At 44.4% G+C, this 17,513-nt stretch overlaps 1 protein-coding gene across 1 annotated transcript; it reads left to right on the forward strand.

The window, feature by feature from the left end:
* The first annotated feature begins 4,161 nt into the window (after positions 1–4,161).
* Positions 4,162–11,981, forward strand: LOC107191644 (insulin-like peptide receptor). Its single transcript, XM_015580731.1, has 6 exons — positions 4,162–4,461; positions 5,477–5,885; positions 7,393–7,546; positions 8,042–8,219; positions 8,333–8,498; positions 8,928–11,981. Exons 1-6 carry the CDS (start codon positions 4,190–4,192, stop codon positions 11,979–11,981), a joined length of 4,233 nt encoding a protein of 1,410 aa, XP_015436217.1. The 5' UTR covers positions 4,162–4,189.
* The last annotated feature ends 5,532 nt before the right edge of the window (positions 11,982–17,513 follow it).

A 17,513-nucleotide genomic window follows, 5' to 3' on the forward strand; every position in this document is an offset into this window, starting at 1 on the left:
TCGATCGTGTTGCTGTTCTCTCCCTTGTTGGCCAAAATAACTCCGTAATTTGCTGGACGATAGATAAGCGTCCTAATGAAAGCTGACCAAAGATCAATCAACCTAGGACGTTCACCAACTGGTATCATAAACCCCACTACGATTTAGTGTCTGGGAATGATTTCGAAAGTAATTCAGGGTGGAGTTAATGACTACGAGCGTGTCCAGATGATTTACCTCTGACGTGTTAAGACGGTCGGAACGCAGGGATGGAAGCAAAGAAGTTGCGAACCGTTAAGCGGAACAAAGTTGATAATACATGGGAGTCCGTAAACCGGACATCGGAGGGAATGGTACGAGAGTGTGTATACGAGTGGGATACTTCATTGGACGAACATATATCCGTGAGCACGAAATTCACTCGATCTGTTTAATTAACTTGAAATGTTACGATGATTTATGCGCAAAGAGGCAACGTAGCGAGCCGATCAGGTTCTTGCTACCTTGCTGATTCATCGAATCGAATTGAAGCGGTCTTTGAACAGACTGTTAGGGACCAATCGATTTTTGGAATTTTTACAATCCAGGTTGCATTAGTTTTACGTAGACTACTGTTCCCTGGACCAACCATTTCTGGGTTAAAAGGAATAACGATGTGAACAAAGATCTATCAAGGTTTTTCCCTCGACTAAGAGGCACTCGAAACGAGGAGCTGCCCACGTCTCTCCGTGGATCGTCTCGAATTGCTCGACGAAGTCCACGATAAGAAACCGAGGTTCGAGGCACGAGCCAATCCGGCATCTCTTATCGGCTTGTTATCAGTCTCGCCGCGTCGAGTTATGAATGGGGCGAGAATCCCCGTGCCATTTCGACCGCGTTCGATTCTCCAGGATCCTCTCACAAGCTTTTCCGTAGAAATTAACCCTTTGCACTCCAATGTCGCCGCTGTGACGAAATCTATATACATAGAGCAACTTTGTATTTTTATACATTTAAAAATTAAAATATTTTTCACTTTTCCATGGGGGCATCTACTGTTACATTGCACACAATTATATAATTGTGTGTTAAAATTAAATAGTCCTGGAGTAGCTGGTTGCTCGTAGTAAAAATGACTCGAAGTTGCTGGTAGGTCATATTAAAAATTGCTCGGAGTGCAAAGGGTTAATATCGTTCGCACGGTAGAAGCTCGATTCGAAGATCCTTAATTTTCTGCGTTAATCTTGTTTTCGCTCGAGACTCTCGAGATTCGTTATAATCGATTGGATATTAATCCCAGCATCATCGATACGATGAAAACGTCCCTCGTTCCGGTTCCCTTTTGGTTGAGCTCGTCTCCAGCCACACGAGTTCACCAATTATCGATGATTATCGATGATTATCGGAACGATAACAGAGAAAATGACGCGAAACATTCAATAATGAACCCATCACGGAAGAGGGGATTTATCTTCTCCCTCGACGCGTGTTCGTTTAATGGTCCTCGAATAGAACGCGAGAAATTGAGAACCGCCCTGGAAATGTTTCCCGTTGCTCCGATAACGGTTTTATTTCAGATATACTGCTGTGTGGATTTTCGTGCAACATTATCGCGTGAAATGCGATTACCGGTTCGATTACGTTTATCTTTCCATCGAGGCGGTTTTTAAAAAGGGAAGAAATGGTTTTCTGCCGAGTGTCACCAGCGAGACCGCTGGTGCTAATTTGGTTTCACATGTGGAAAATTTGTTTCGGTGCCCGTAGTGCAACATAATTATACTCGGCGCATAAATATAAACGAACCGTGGAGCGGGGCCCGACAGTATGCTCCTTGAAACCGGCTCTGCGCGCACCTGAATCGAAATATATCCATTTGATTATCAGGAAAAAATACTCGTTGCTCTACGTATGTATTCTCTGAAAACTCCTTATCTTGCCTGTGTGGAAATAGTAACAGGTGATATTTAACATTATCGTCCAGTAGAGTGATTATGTATATAGGTTTGCATGGACTAATTGGAGGTTATTCACTTCAGTTCACATGAAAGTGTCGAATAAAATCCCCAGACTGACTCTGGGGTCTATAGATTCATTATGTTTGTCAGTGAAATTGTTCATTCGCAGAAGTTTATTTCTTCAGAAAAGACAAATCATTTCTCTGATGCACAATTATTGGAATTGAGGGATGTAAGATTCCCTTTGGAATTCTTCGTGGATCTGCTTGTCTTCACTTTTTCCACTCGAGATCATTTCCTCGGGGGTGCATTCGACATTTAATCAGAAGCATCCACCTTCATTGAGATCCATCGTCTACGTATTTGTACGGCGATTTCTGTGATATTCCACCGGTGTGTGACGTTTAATCGCCGAACGTGACGCAATTAGTCGGACTAAACGGGTGGATCGCTCTTGATCCATTAAACCAGAATCCTGGCTGCGATTCGAGACTGCGCTTCGATGCGGTCCTTGGATGCGGGCAATAAGCTATTTCGTGGACAGCTTAATTGGAGGGAAAACAGCCCAAGTGATCCTCAATATGCAGTCTTTGATTTAAAATATATAAAGAATTACGAGTACGGTAGAACCTTGATTATATCGAATACTCCCAAATTACAGATTATCAGAACAGCCGAAATTTGTGAATAAAGATGATATTGTTTCATCTATTTCGACAGACATATGAAATTTTAGATCTTCCAGACCAAATACAGTAAATCCTTTATGAGTGCTCATCCCCACCACTAGGCGCTTGACTCGTCCCACGGAGACTAGTACTATTGATTGTTTTGCGATTTTTGGGACCTATTAAGAGCTGATTAATTTAGCATTTAGCCCTTAGCCCTGGTGTGAGTAAGTTGTTGGTACTGAATCAATTATTTTAGAGCATAATTTAGTGTTACGTTTATCGTATTGATCTTTTTATGAATCACGGTTAAGGGAGGACTAGTTATCCAACGAAGATGCTGAAAGTATGGCCTGATTTTGCGGCTGCTGCGCATCAAAACGGGTCAAACTCGATTCATCCGATACACAACGAGTTCCGAATCGTAATAATTTCTACATCGTTCCGTCCCTCTACAAGAGAAATCGTCTGTCGCGCTCTATAAACGTGTGCGTCGTTGAAATTTAATGGGTCAAGTGGGTCGATTAGTTACATAGTTGTGACACGTGTTGTCGACTACGGTCGCGCGAACAGACCTTAAAGAAGTCTCTCACGTGATCGTATCTCGAAGCGACAATTTCCTTGTCAATCCCTCCTATTCTAACGTTGCGCGTTCGATTTGCTTCCAGGCGGATCGTAACTATGAAGTCCAGGAAGTTCTTCATTTTCAACAAGAAGCTCCTTTGAACGTGACCGCCGCGATGTGATCGTTGGTAAAATTGTTCTGCCGAAAAACACAGACTTAACACGGTGGTGCAGGTGTTGGTGGTGGTGCGCTGGTCCATTGGCGTTGAATGGGTGGTTTATCGCGATCGTCGATCGCGAAGGTGTTCTTCGCCAGGACTACTGAACTTGCAGAACTCTCTCCTTGAGAGAGAGAAAGAGAGAGAGAGAGAGAGAGACAGAGAGAGAGAGAGAGAGAGAGAGAGAGAGAGAGAGAGAGAGAGAGAGAGAGAGAGAGACAGAGAACCAATCAAGACTGTGGAAGAAGACAAGGATTTTCCAGTCTACGGCAGGAAAAAGGAGGCATGAGGAGATCCAAAGATCATCGGTAACTGGACCAGAGGAGCTATTAAAATCGAGTCTCCCTGCAATCTTCTCTCGTCACAAGTTCATCGTTCTCGATCGAGAGGTGAAAAATTCGAAATTCACGCGAAGAGAAAGAAGAGGCTGCCACACTGCTGCCCAGTCACGATCATCTTCGTGAAGTTCACGAGGCGCGGCTCTCTCTCTCTCTCTTGGGGGGAGGGGAATTCGCTGGGGGAAGAAGGGGGAAGAAGATAAGGTACCGATCCGACCGGGTGGGACCACGGCAACATCTTCTCTGTCTCGAGGTCAGCTCCGTCGGTGAATCGAGCAAATTTCTCGAGGCACTTCGTAATAGAGTAGTAGTCACTCCTGCTTCTCTCGAGTACGGGGACACAGACGATCGATCGACTCCAACCCGATTAATCGCGGAGTGTACGGAGGTGGAAGAACCGGAGAGAGGAGAGAGGGTGGCGGTGGGATAATTTAGGAAGGTTTGACGATAGCCTCGTCAATAGGACACAGTGTCGATGAGACAAGGAGATGAGGATGAGGTGGTCGTTGCTGTTCGTCGTGTGCCTAGGCGTCGCGGCCCGGTTGGCCGGTTGCCAGGACACCAGCTGGCCCAACACGTTCGAGAGCTACCGCAGCGAGGATCGGGCCGCTAACGGCAAATACGATCCTTATTACGCGGTGGACAGGAAGTACGACGCGGAAGGATACCATCGGGGACGGGAGCTGGTCGCGCCCGGTGACCCGGAGTTTTACGATCGGATCGTTAACTACAGGAGCAACAGGGCCATCGATGCTGCTAGGTACGTTGTTCGATAACACCCCAGTATGGGGGGGGGGGGTGGTGAGAAAATAGAGAGGTAGAATATCCAGGAGGAAGAATCATCGCTAGAATCGTGTGGGATATTTAGACGTTGACTGCCAACTACGAGATAACTCGTATTTGAAACATTGCAAAGAGGCTGGATTATTTAAATACCATTATAATATTTTTCTGTGAAATTAATATCACCGTATAATTTAAAACAAGACTTAAAAAACGAAATAAAACGTGTCTGGCTACGAACGACCGTTTTCATTGTGGCAGTCAACGTGTTAATTTATTCGTTTTACTTGCGAAATGGAGCAAAATAAATATTCTAATATAGTTTAATATTACTTTTGTGCATTATTATTAATATATTGAAATCCATAGTGTAGAAAAGACATTTCTGGGAAATTTGTTCTGAAAAATTCTAAATAGCACAAACATCCGCAGTTCAGTGATATCATATTGACTGCCAACTATGAGATAACTAGTAGAAGCATTGCGAAGAAACTATTTAACCGTCGAATGGTAATAGCCTCTATTAATGAAACGCATATATTTTCGACGATTTACGACTTGAGAAACAAAACGACGCATGTCTGGTTACGTACTGTCTGTTTTCACTGTGCCAGTCAGCGTGTTGACCCTTGGAAGGCGAATGATCTAGAACGGTCGTGGCAGACGAATGCAGGGTCCCTTTGACCCATAGTAAAATTTCCCTTTTATACAGATTTCAAGAAGAAATTGTGCATAAAATTTTATGTATATTTTCAAGTTCATATATTACATTTACACATAACTATAAAGAATACAATATTAGGTACAATTGGGTTAAAATGATCCTGTATTCGCTGTGCGAAGGTTAATTTTATGAAAAAGTAGAGAAGGATAAACAATCTTAGACCTTTTCGAAAAATGTATAAATACTTAGAGCTTCTGTAGACCAGCGTTCATTTCGTTTACTCTAATTCCAGCGAATTACATCAATGATTTATTCGTTATCGGTATAGATCAACGGACGACAACACGAAGGTGAACCAACAACCGGGCCAATTAACAAACCTCCCGAAACCGAGCACGAAGCTGCCAACAAGACGGCGATTTAAAAACGTGACGATCGGGGACGGGATTTGCATGAGCATCGACATCAGGAACACCGCGATGAATTTCGGGATTATGAAGGGCTGTCGCGTGATAGAGGGTTTCCTGCAGGTGGTGCTGATCGAGAACAATTCCGAGGCAGATTTCCAGAACATCCAGTTCCCGGAATTGCGCGAGATCACCGGGTACCTTCTGTTGTATCGCGTGAACGGCCTGAAGAGTCTCGGCAACCTATTCCCGAATCTGGAGGTGATACGAGGGAACATTCTGCTCACTGACTACGCGTTCATGGTGTACGAGGTGCAAAATCTCCAAGAGGTGAGTGTGTACACTAAGGGTATAACGATGATTCTTGAATTGGACAGGGATCGAGGACCTAGTGACAAATGTATAAAAAGGCAGAGTTGTATAAATTTAGTTTCCTTTCGGACCAGTTATTTCTGCACCTTTCAAACTCTATTACACGTGTTTAGGTACCTTAAGAGCCCTTATATCCTTGTACCCTTACAGAGAAGTCTCAAGGCAAAGTAGGGACACATCGATAGCCTTGTGTAGAGGTCCAATATTCTCGATATTATCACCAACGAGGTACAGGAGTAGACCTAACGTCCAATGTATTTCTACGATCCACTTTTCTGGGGCGTCAACGCTCCCATTACCATTTCAGTGACACTATCATAACGTAAAAAACGAATCTATTTACTGTAACGAAATTTCATCGTTCTTTTATAAAGTGCAAAGGTCACTAAAATCACAGGTTTTTTTTTTAAGGTCTCGGTACTACAGATTAGATGGACCACCAAGTGTCTCGTAAGGTGACAAGTCTACTTCTATATACCTCGTCGGTGATTATCGATACGCAAGCATTGCGCGCGATATTTTTACCGCGTCGAAGGAAAAGAAACAAGGTGAACGGTGTATCAAACAAAAGTCGTGTTTGTGGTGCAAATATTTTTCAACGAGTACACCCGAAGCCACGTTCCAAACGGGAAGCGCTGTTCGACCGCGTTATCGATGGGGATTCTCGCGGTCGGGTGTTGTTTCTCAAAATAAACGTGGATCAATATTCGCTTAGATCGCAAATATTTGTTTAATCATTTTTTCAGCGCAGAGAGAAACAGGGAAAATTACGCTGTTCTGCTCTTCGGTTTATGAACCGCGCGCGATCGTGAACCACGAGGTGGGAGGAGGACTTGCCGGGAATATGAATAAAGATTTGAACTGAACCACAGAGCCAGAGTGTATTAAGTCGCAATTTTTTAATTTTTGGAGCAGAGCGAATCAAGAATGCAAAACCCTTCTAACTTTGGAACCGTGTTCAGTAAAAATTCAAGGAGAAAGAATTGCTACCTTCGAACTATTGAATACATTTAAGACAGATCTCGATATTTAGAACATTGCATTTAGTCCTCTATGTGATGGACTTCACACTGTTTTAGCTCTGAACAATATACCTGTGATACCACTCTGAAAAACCAAACAACTTAGAACGAAATAATTGTTATCATCAGAAAATTATTTTTCTAGAAAAGTGGAGTCGATATACTCTGACTCTGAGCTCCAGATATGGGTCGGTGGAACGACTCCAGGCCCCCGCGGAACAATTTGCGTCACGAAACGATAATTTTCCCCCTCGATCATTCCCACGAGACGGGGCTGGCTTCGATGCTCCTCCGTTCTAATTCGCGACGACGGTAGCCCAGTTGACCCTCACGGTCAAGTGACGTTAATTAGTCAATCGAATTAACCGATCGATCGACCTATGGCTGGGGCCGATATTAACGGGAGCTGAACTCGGTGTCCGGGAATTCTTCGTGTTTTGCAGATAGGCCTGAGGAAGCTCACGGAGATTTCGAGGGGCAGCGTTCGAATCGAGAAGAACCCGTCGTTGTGCTACACCAACAACCTGAACTGGGACCTGATCGTTTCCGCGGGAGAGAATGTTATCAAAGACAACAGGGAGGAGTCCTCTTGTCCCGGTATTGTTTATCTCTTCGCCTATCCCTTCTAAAAGTAGTTTCACGATTGATTATCTGTGTGACGCCATTGGTTGCGACGTTCGGTCCATCGGATCGATCCTGTTGCCATTCCTTTTTCTGTTCGATGTAACATTCACGAAAGTAAAATGGAACCTTTCCAAAAGCCACCCATTCATCTATCAAAAGTCACTATTGTCAGTTGTTCTTTGTTCATCTTGGAGCTTATGGAAGTATACAGTAAATCATCGATGAGTAACGCTGACTTTTTAACACTAAACCTATCACGACCGGTCAAATGACCGGTTTTGCTGTTCTAATTCCTATCTCCCTGAAGGGTTCGGTAGGTTTAGTGTTAATAACGTTTAGCACAGTGATAGAGCTTGGAATTACGAAGCCAATGATATTTGTTTTAGTTGCATATGGCCATTAGTTTATATATAGTGTAAAAGTTGATCAATCGGATCCGTACAAGCATCGTGTTTTTTATATTCCCAGGATGTTCTCACTGCCCGCAAGGCTTCTGCTGGACCTCCCAGCACTGTCAGAGAATGGAAAAGCTAAAATGCCACGACCAGTGTCTCGGCGAGTGTCGCGGCCCATCCGAGAGCGACTGTTACGTGTGCAAGCATTATCGTCACGACGGGAAATGCGTGGAAAAGTGCCCCAGTCATCTGTGAGTAATAAATATCGGAAGTGGATGTGTGAACCATGTTTCCCCCCGTCATTCTACCCCCATTGTTGTGACCCGAATAATCGGTGAAAATACGACAACTCCGCGGTTCGCAGATACGCCCATCTCTCCAGACGATGTATCACCAAAGAAGAGTGCGGGAAGATGAATCGTCTGAGGAGGGTGTACATGCTGGAGGAAGGACAGGCTTGGAGGCCGTTCAATGGATCGTGCATGACTCAATGTCCCGAGGGCTATGAGGACGCTCTCGATCAGAACAACGTAAGGCATTGTTCAGTTAACGATTTATACTTATCGTTTATTAGTTACTCGACCGATATCGTTCCACAGATCCGCGAGCCTTGCGCTAGACCTTTGGTCAACTGACAACAGTCAACTGTATAGTAGAACAGGTTGGATCGTATCTGAATCCAATATCGTAGGTCCCAAGTCACATTGTTTTTCGAAATAATCAATATTAAAGTTTTAACAGGGCCCTTATAGACATTAGGCACGAACGATTGTATTGCTAGCAGTCAAAAAAAAAAAAAAAAAAAGGAAAGCTTTCGATTTGGGCAAGGATCAACCTGTGCTACTATCCTGCAAAAGCACATAAAAATCCCAGAGTTCATCTCGAGCACCTCTCCTTGTTAGAGCCAGAGTAGATATTTCTAGCTCCTTGGATAACGAATGTTTCCGTCCGATTTACAGACGACCACGTGTCGAGTCTGCGAGAGCCTCTGCCGAAAAGTGAACCATGGATCCCTGATACGTCACATCTCCGACGCCCAAATATACCGTGGCACCACGGTGGTGAGAGGCGCGCTGGAATTTCAGATACGGAACGGGAATCCTAACATAATGAACGAGCTGACCGACGCGTTCGGCCAGATCGAGGAGATCACCGAGTACCTGAAGATCACCCATTCATTCCCGATCACGTCGTTGAGCTTCTTCAAGAAGCTGAAGATGATCAAAGGGGAGAAACTGGATATAAACAACGCGAGTCTCGCAGTGCTGGACAATCCGAATCTGTCGAATCTGTTCCCACCGGAGCAACAGGTCCGTATCGAGAACGGTCGATTGTTCTTCCATTATAATCCGAAGCTGTGCCTCTCGAAGATCGTACAGTTCAGCAAAATGGTGAACATCACGAACTTCACCGACATGGAAGTGCAACCGGAATCGAACGGCGAGAAAGTCGCGTGCAATATCGTCAACATAAACATCACCGTCCGACATCTCGGGCCAGATTACGCGGATCTGGTGTGGGACAGTTACAAACCGCCCGAGGGACAACAATTGCTCAGCTATCTGTTGAACTACATCGAGACAGAGAACGAGAACATCAGCTACGAGTCGAACGCATGCGGCGGCAACAACACCTGGCAGATACTCGACGTCGATATACCCAAATGGAACAACACCGTGTCGAAACACATCACCAATCTGAAACCGTATACCAAGTACGCGGTGTTCGTGAAAACCTTCAACGCGAGGAACACGAAAGTGAACCCTGTCGGTCAGTCCGAGATCATCTTCTTCAGGACAAAGAGCACCATACCCTCACCACCGATGAACGTGATGTCGACTTCACTCAGTGACTCGGAGATATCGGTCAAATGGGAAACGCCGATGTATCCGAACGGTCCAATAGGGTACTACATGATCTCCAGCACCGTGATCCCGGAAGAGGAAGATTTGATTTCCTATCGGGATTACTGCAACAACACATTGGAGAACGATTTCGAGACCGAGGACGTGATCCCAGAAGTGACCATCAAGACACCAGTCATGAACGCTGTCTCTTGTTGCACGAAGGACAGGCAACACGTCGACGTCATCACGTCGAAAAAGTTCGAGATATTCTGTCACGAGAACACGACCATCAGTTACATATCGCCCGGCTGGAAGGATTATTGCGTGTACAATAGTTACAATACCATCGACAACAAGTTCTACGAAATGACGAACAATCTGTCCTCGTTTCAGCCCGAGAAAGAATCTCCGAAAAACGATCGTACGAACGCGGTGGTGGGGTACACGAACGAAGCAGCGATGACGTACAACATCAGTGGCTCGAACAATTCGTTTGTGATAAAACATCTTCGACACTTTTCACGATACACCGTGTCCATCGCTGCGTGCGGAATCAAGATGAACAACGCGCACATGTGTTCGTCCATTCGATACACGAACACCAGGACAAAGAGACAGGAGCACGCGGACGACGTGCGGAACGTGAAAGTTCGCGTCACGAACAACACCATAGTGGAAGTGTTCTGGGACCTGGTCAAGGATCCTAACGCTCTGACAGTTTCGTACAGCATCGAGTACACGAACATGGACGTGAAAGACGCGAAGAAGAGCACTGAGTGTATCCCGCAGACGGGACGTCGCGAGAAGTACAACAGTTTCTTCATCAGAAACCTGAGCCCCGGCAAGTACAGTCTACGGATGAGGTCCACATCGTTGGCTGGCGACGGTCTTTTCTCCGACGTTGTTTATTTCTCCATAAACGTGTCGAGCAACGGCCCGATCACGTTGATCTCGTTGTTGACCCTGGGCGTTATGTCCACGATCCTGATCGTGATGTTCTTCTTCCTGAGGAGCCAGCAGAAGAGAAAGAAGCAGGAACGACTGATAGCAAGCGTGAATCCCGATTACATCGAGACCAAATACGTGATCGACGAGTGGGAGGTGCCCAAGGAGAACGTCGAGATCGTGGAGAAGCTGGGCTTGGGTAACTTCGGTATGGTGTACCGTGGTGTGTACGACAAAACCACGCCCGTCGCGATCAAGACTATCTCGAAGACGGCCAGCCAGCGGGAGAAGAACGAATTCCTGAACGAGGCGTCGGTGATGAAGAACTTCTCCACGTATCACATCATCAAGCTTCTGGGCGTGGTGTCCGTTGAGAATCCTCCCTTCGTGATCATGGAATTGATGGAGAACGGCGATCTGAAGACTTATCTCCGTCGGATTCGTGACCGAGAGGACTTGCTGCCGGACTCATGCGGGATCATGAGAATGGCCGCCGAGATAGCCGACGGTATGGCTTACTTGGAGTCCAAGAAGTACGTTCATCGTGATCTCGCCGCGAGGAATTGCATGGTCTCGAAGGATGTGGTCTGTAAGATCGGCGACTTCGGGATGGCGAGGGACATCTACGAGACCGATTACTACAAAATCGGCCGAAAAGGATTGCTTCCGATCAGATGGATGGCGCCCGAGAATCTTTCCGACGGCGTGTTTACGTCCGACTCGGACGTATGGTCGTTCGGTGTGGTTCTATACGAGATCCTGACTCTGGCGGAGTTACCGTACCAGGGTTTCTCGAACGAGGAGGTGCTCAGCCACGTGTTGCACAAAGGGACGCTGAACGTGCCGCGTAGCTGTCCCGAGAACATTCACAAGATCATGGAGAAGTGTTTCAAGTGGCGACCCAGCGATCGTCCCACGTTCATGGAAATCGTGGGCGAGCTCGAGCCCTGTCTCGGGCAGGATTTCTGCGAAAAATCGTTCTACCATTCCGCGGACGGCCTGGAGAGTCGGAAATCCGACCTGAAGAAGCCTTATCATCCAGCTGCGCCGATCAGGTTCCATTGGGGCAACGAGACTGCCCGATGGGTCAAAGAATTCGAGGACAACGTGACCCTGCTGGACCAGACCAAGGCCGGTACCAGCAGAGGGCGCATCTTCAAGAACGGTTTCCAACATTTCGGTAATGTAACCAACTTGGAGAACATACCTCTCGATCGATGAGACTGATCGGTATCTAAAAGCCCCCCGTTGGCCCACGCGACAGGTGAACGCACCACGACGGCCGCGGGAATCCTTGTAGATACGAATTGTACAAAACCGATACTCAGGGCAACATTGCGATTGGCCCAACGAGCACCGGACGAGCAGTGTGTTAGAGTTGCCACGAATTCCGCGCGTGTACACCACGGTCTCGGCTTTCCTCGTTGTGTGTTCGTTGACGAAACAGGATCTCGATGGTGACCAGCGACTGACGAAGAGACATCGCCGTTCTTCGGTGTGTCCAACACGATCTCTTTTTTGCATCGTACATACATACATACATACGCGAGTCTTAACCAAAACTCGAGAGATTCCGTTGTGAGAGATCGTTCAAGGAGTTTCTTCACCTTCACTATAAAGCGCAAAACCAAAAGCTTTCTCGGCTGTTCTAGCCTACGGTATAAATCACCGCCGATTCTTTTGGGAGGTTTATTTTTTATCGTCGTCCTTCTCGTAACGGACACACTTTTCCTAAAGTATAAAGCGATTCTCTCGGGCTTCAGGGCTACCACGCGCGTCTAGTAGTTGTACAGGCCTTTCGATGTTGCGAAAAGAAAAGAAACTGATCAATCGTACCAGAGTTGATTTTTCGTGTGCGATAGTGTGCAATGAATTCTCTGTTATTGGACCTAGATGTTGGGTTCCAACGTAACGTTACTGCGCTATCGGAAATAGAAGTTAGAAAACGATAACATATGAATTCACTGTTACACGATATTTAACAACGATGGACACGTTGTTCGCCGCGAGTTACATCGCGTTTTCGCTGCGAATCGCATCGGTCATGTGTTCCCATCGCCGAGTTTCGAACTCAACACATCAAGGTTTACTTATACATATCTATTACGAGCACTTTCTTGGAATTTTTGTATATACATAGAGGCAATCGAAACGACGAATCGCCTCCTTTCGGCCAATTTAGTCCGCGTTTCATCGTCCTTCGAACGGAGAATAGTTTCTTGATCGTGTTTCTATAGTTCGACGCTGCGGAATCACCGCTTCCACGGCAGGAATATCTCTTGGAATCGCGCTCCGAGACACCACTAAGGCGTGCAGAAAAAGATCAGCGAAACGGGAGTGGACGATTCCGGGCTGGGAAGCCGGAAAAAACAGCTTAGAAACACAGACACACGTTCGTCACTCGAGAATCCATACCACACACCAGAGTTCCTTGTTACATGTATATCTGTCACACGAGCCTTCAACAACTCTGACGCGTTGCGTTTGATATTAGAGTCGAAGATCCATAAACCAACGAGAATCTTCCGATTGGAGATACTCGAGAAAAAAAAAGGTTTTCTATTGTCTGCTCATATTAACGATAGATTCCACGTTGCGATATTACATTTCGAAACTTTGTGGAATTAAGACATTAAAGTTGTGATTATTGTTTTTTGGGAATACTCTAAAAAAAGTCACACGTTACTTTTTTCCCTGCGACGAGTTTTATCTTTGAGATGACCAGACAATGGAGTAGTGAATACGGTCTACGCTCGTGCGAGTATGTTGTAGGTAAACTTGCAATAAGCACGCCAACAATCTTTGCAATAAATATAAAATAAGCTTAAGGGGGGGGGGGGTTAAGAGCAGAGAGGAGGGGGTGATCTAAGAGACAAAAGAGAGTACCTCTATTTTATAGTAACGGATGTCCGGATAAGTATTTTTCTTGGCCGTATTTATTCTCGATCGATCGCGACCTGGGGGGTAGGGCGTAGAGGTAGGGGGTGGGAATGGGAATGTTACAGGGACGCGTGGTGTAGTCGAGTAGTAGAGGGTGGTTTTTATCGACTTTCGTCCATTCGCGGGGTTCACTGGACTCTCCCACGTGATACCTTCGCCTCCCTTTTGTTTGTTTATTTTCTGTTTCTTCGAGGCGTTATTACTCGATTCTCGGTTATCCCGCGAACGGGGAAGGAAACGAAAAATCGAAAATCGTATTTCGTACGTCGTTCGAGGCCACAAGTGGAGATGGGACGGAAAACTCGAGCTGTAAATTCTATGCTGTAAAAAATATAAGTTCGAAAAACTTTCGATTATCTGGATCGATTATCCGGACGAGGAAGAGGATAGATTTATGTATTTTTATTAATTAATACAGCGTCTATGTTTGCAACGCGTAACTTATTCTCTCTTTTTCTTCTTTTTTTTTTTTGTACGTTTAATCGCTACGTCGTACGTTTACTTATTTCACCTAGAAGTTCCTTTGATTTAGCAATATTTTCTTTTATTTTCTTTTTTCTTCTTTCTCTTTCGAGAATGTATCGTCGATTTTTTGTTTAGGGGTAGTTTATTTAGGTTTACGTAGGAGGATACGAGAGTCCACGTAATCGAAAGTCTGACGCGCGTTGAAACGGCATATTTTATCGAATCGTTTGTCTCTTCTTTTTTTTTTCTTCTGTGGTTCAGTGAAAAGAGAACCGACGAGAGGGGAAGGGAGAGACAGATGGTTTTCGGGATGGATATTTGACGGAGGAACGTTGTAATAAGTTAAGTTAACGCGCGCGTGTACAGGTAAAACAGTCAGAGGTATTATAAGATGTTACTACGGTTCTAATGTTAACGCGAGAGAATGAGATTAAGCGTCGATAGGAGGGGATCTTGTTTGTCAGCGTAAATCTCGTCGACTGGGAAAACTGTTTCTTGTCGGGTACGGAGAGAGAAGCAATCACGATTGGCGAGGATTAATTAATGAAATTGTCTGCGACGGTGTGTACACTTGTCTCTCTCTTGACAATTCCATAAACATTATTCGTCAGGATACCTGAATTTTACTAAAGATTGACGGAAGGATTGATAAATTACATTTTTCTTTTTTGTTTTTCAATCGTCCCATTGCAGAAATGCAGGATGAAAATTGAAATGTGACCACGTTTTACGGACAAATAGGTCTGTTGTTAGTTGACAGGCGGAAAAAGTGACCAAGTTTTTTATGATTTAGATCCAGTGGATTATTAAGACATTGTGAATCGATCGATATTTTGAACGTAGATTCGTTCGCGAATATCGTTTATTCGATCGATTACGTTTCAATTGTCTCATTTTAATAGAAAGACGATGCATACTTCGAACCGCGTTCAGACTCGGCAATCTTTGGTGAAACGTGTAAAGGAGAATCTTTAACCAAGTTTTAACATGTGTTCGTCACATATGAACCGATTGTACATATTGTATAACAAACACCATGAATAATATTTAAAAAAAAAAAAGTAACGGATGTCCTACCCAGATAGAACGATGTGGGCAGTGTTGGCCCGAGACGACGTTATTCGGGTGATCGTAAAAAATTTCCGATTAATCGTACGAATCGTATCGATCCAGAGTGACGAATTTAAACGTAGCAACAATGGGTGATTGTATAAATCTGTTTCAATGTATGTACAGGGTACGGAGAGATAATAGGATTACACCGCGTGTTCGGAAACAAATTACGAGAAACTGAATCTCTTTCCTGTCGGTGTTCAATAACGACCAGTGTACGTACGACTAAATGTGTTTAACGAAAAAAAAAAAAAAAGAATAAAAAGAAAAAGTGTGTGCAAAAGCAGAGAGGAGAAGAGACTGGAAAGTAGAATATTCTTGAAATCAAAATACTCTAATGGGCATTAACGTATCTTCCGCGAGCTTCGAGAGAGATAAAAAAAAGAAAAATACGAAATATTTTGTTACTGTTGCAATAATAGAGAGTAAATCGTTGTAAATAATAAGAATCAGGGCGCGCGCGCATCGCGTCCCCTCGTATTTCCCGGAGGCGAAATAAATAAAATACGGCGGATCGAATTAACGATATTAGATGATAAATAAAAAGAAGAAAGAACAAAAAATGAAAGAGAATCGAGCGAATCTCGGGCCAACGAAGGATCGATCCGTATCACGTTCTATCTGGATAATTGGTTTAGTATTTATTGTTGCCGACTAGTGCCTGGAGGCAGGAAGAGGTCGTTTCTTGCGCGCGTATCTCCCGAAAGAGAACACAAAACCCGGTAAAATCTTCAGGAGGAAATGCGCGCGCAAAGTTTTTAATCGATAGACACACGAGTGCCGTAACTAGAAGACGTTTTCCTTGCTCGTTAAGTCACTAAGATACGCCACTTATGGTTCAGCTCAAACCCAGTTCTCAATTCCACCGATTACGGTGTCCTGTACATATACGATACCCAATTCGTTCACTGTAAACGCCTAATTCACTAACCGATTAATTAGCTGATAAGCGTTAAGAATGAACTATTATCGTTTAACAGTCTTCGTTTCGTGTTGTTTTTAAATTATCGAACATAGTTACCTACTAAAGTGATCGTCTGTTTTTCGTCTTCAGTTTTTTTTTTTATATTAAACTTATATATTTTTTTATAGTTGACTTAACTCGTCGCAGACCAATCGACTTGGTTTCGGTAGATCGTTCTAGTTACGGTACTGTAAATGTGCATGGCACGTGTACACAAACACTCACACACAGACACACACACGCACGCACAAAACGGACGCGTTGTATGCAAGCAGAATTTCAATGGACTGACGCTCGAAGACTTAGTTTTAAATTAGGCGTGTCTCTCGTTTCGTTAGACGGACCCGTTTTATAATATGTGTATTCTCGCCGAATTAAGACCAGCCCCTTCGTGGTTGCGTCTGTAATTTTTCTCGCGGACTGTGTTGTCTGTAAATATTTGTAATATATGTGCGTGATCCAGGAACCGGAGGGATGCTCGATTTCCTTTTAGAAGAAATGAGTTCAGTTTCTGTTCAAGTTTCGGACCGATATTCGATTAAGTTTAGGCATACTGTTCTGATTAAATTCTTCGTATTTAAGTTTGAATATTTATGTATTTCTGTGCATATACTTATATATACTTTGTTTTTTTAGATCGACTCGCTATGCCTCCTTTCGTGGTATTTTCGTTTCGTTCGATCGTTTTCAATTGAAACTAAGCAAAATTGGAATTTCATGCACGTTTTCTGGATCAAGCATCGCCCGGACGATTAAGTTAAGGAATTAATGGCACTAAAAAAGGATAATTACTCGCGGCAAATGTTACGACGAAGGAAAGTGTTAGTGTTAATTTCACGAGCCAACAGATCGTTATTTTTTATCCTGCGCTCCTTGGATCCCAAGGATCGTCTTCGCGGATCCTTCGTGAGCAAAAACCAATAGAAACTACACGGAAACGGATATCCTTGTGCCGCGTGTCCACTAAGGAGTGATTTCTCTTTTGCTCTCGAGAATATCCTTCAGGCGTGTATCCACTTGATCAGTAAACTCTAGCAAATTTTGTATCCACTAAAGAGTTGTCTATGCTCTGTATAGTAACTCTCATGGAATAGTTTTCCGAATGGACACGTGGCGTGAAATGTGCAAGATGTAAAAAAAAAAATAACTTATCATGATTTTCCGAATTCGAATATACACCTTTGGATCAATGGACGCTAAAAAAAAAACATACACATAGTTCGTTATAGATCCTAAAACTCCAAGATTCGAGTCTCGTTCAGCCCTCGCAA

Source organism: Dufourea novaeangliae, unplaced genomic scaffold (assembly GCF_001272555.1).
Source record: "Dufourea novaeangliae isolate 0120121106 unplaced genomic scaffold, ASM127255v1 scaffold228, whole genome shotgun sequence".
NCBI lineage: Eukaryota > Metazoa > Arthropoda > Insecta > Hymenoptera > Halictidae > Dufourea > Dufourea novaeangliae.

Bases quoted from the DNA above. Each gene is read 5' to 3' on its own strand.
- LOC107191644 (XM_015580731.1), top strand. From the start codon at position 4,190: ATGAGGATGAGGTGGTCGTTGCTGTTCGTCGTGTGCCTAGGCGTCGCG. The intron at 8,220-8,332 runs GTGAGTAATAAA...CGCGGTTCGCAG, and splicing joins GAAAAGTGCCCCAGTCATCT to ATACGCCCATCTCTCCAGAC. The intron at 8,499-8,927 runs GTAAGGCATTGT...TCCGATTTACAG, and splicing joins ACGCTCTCGATCAGAACAAC to ACGACCACGTGTCGAGTCTG.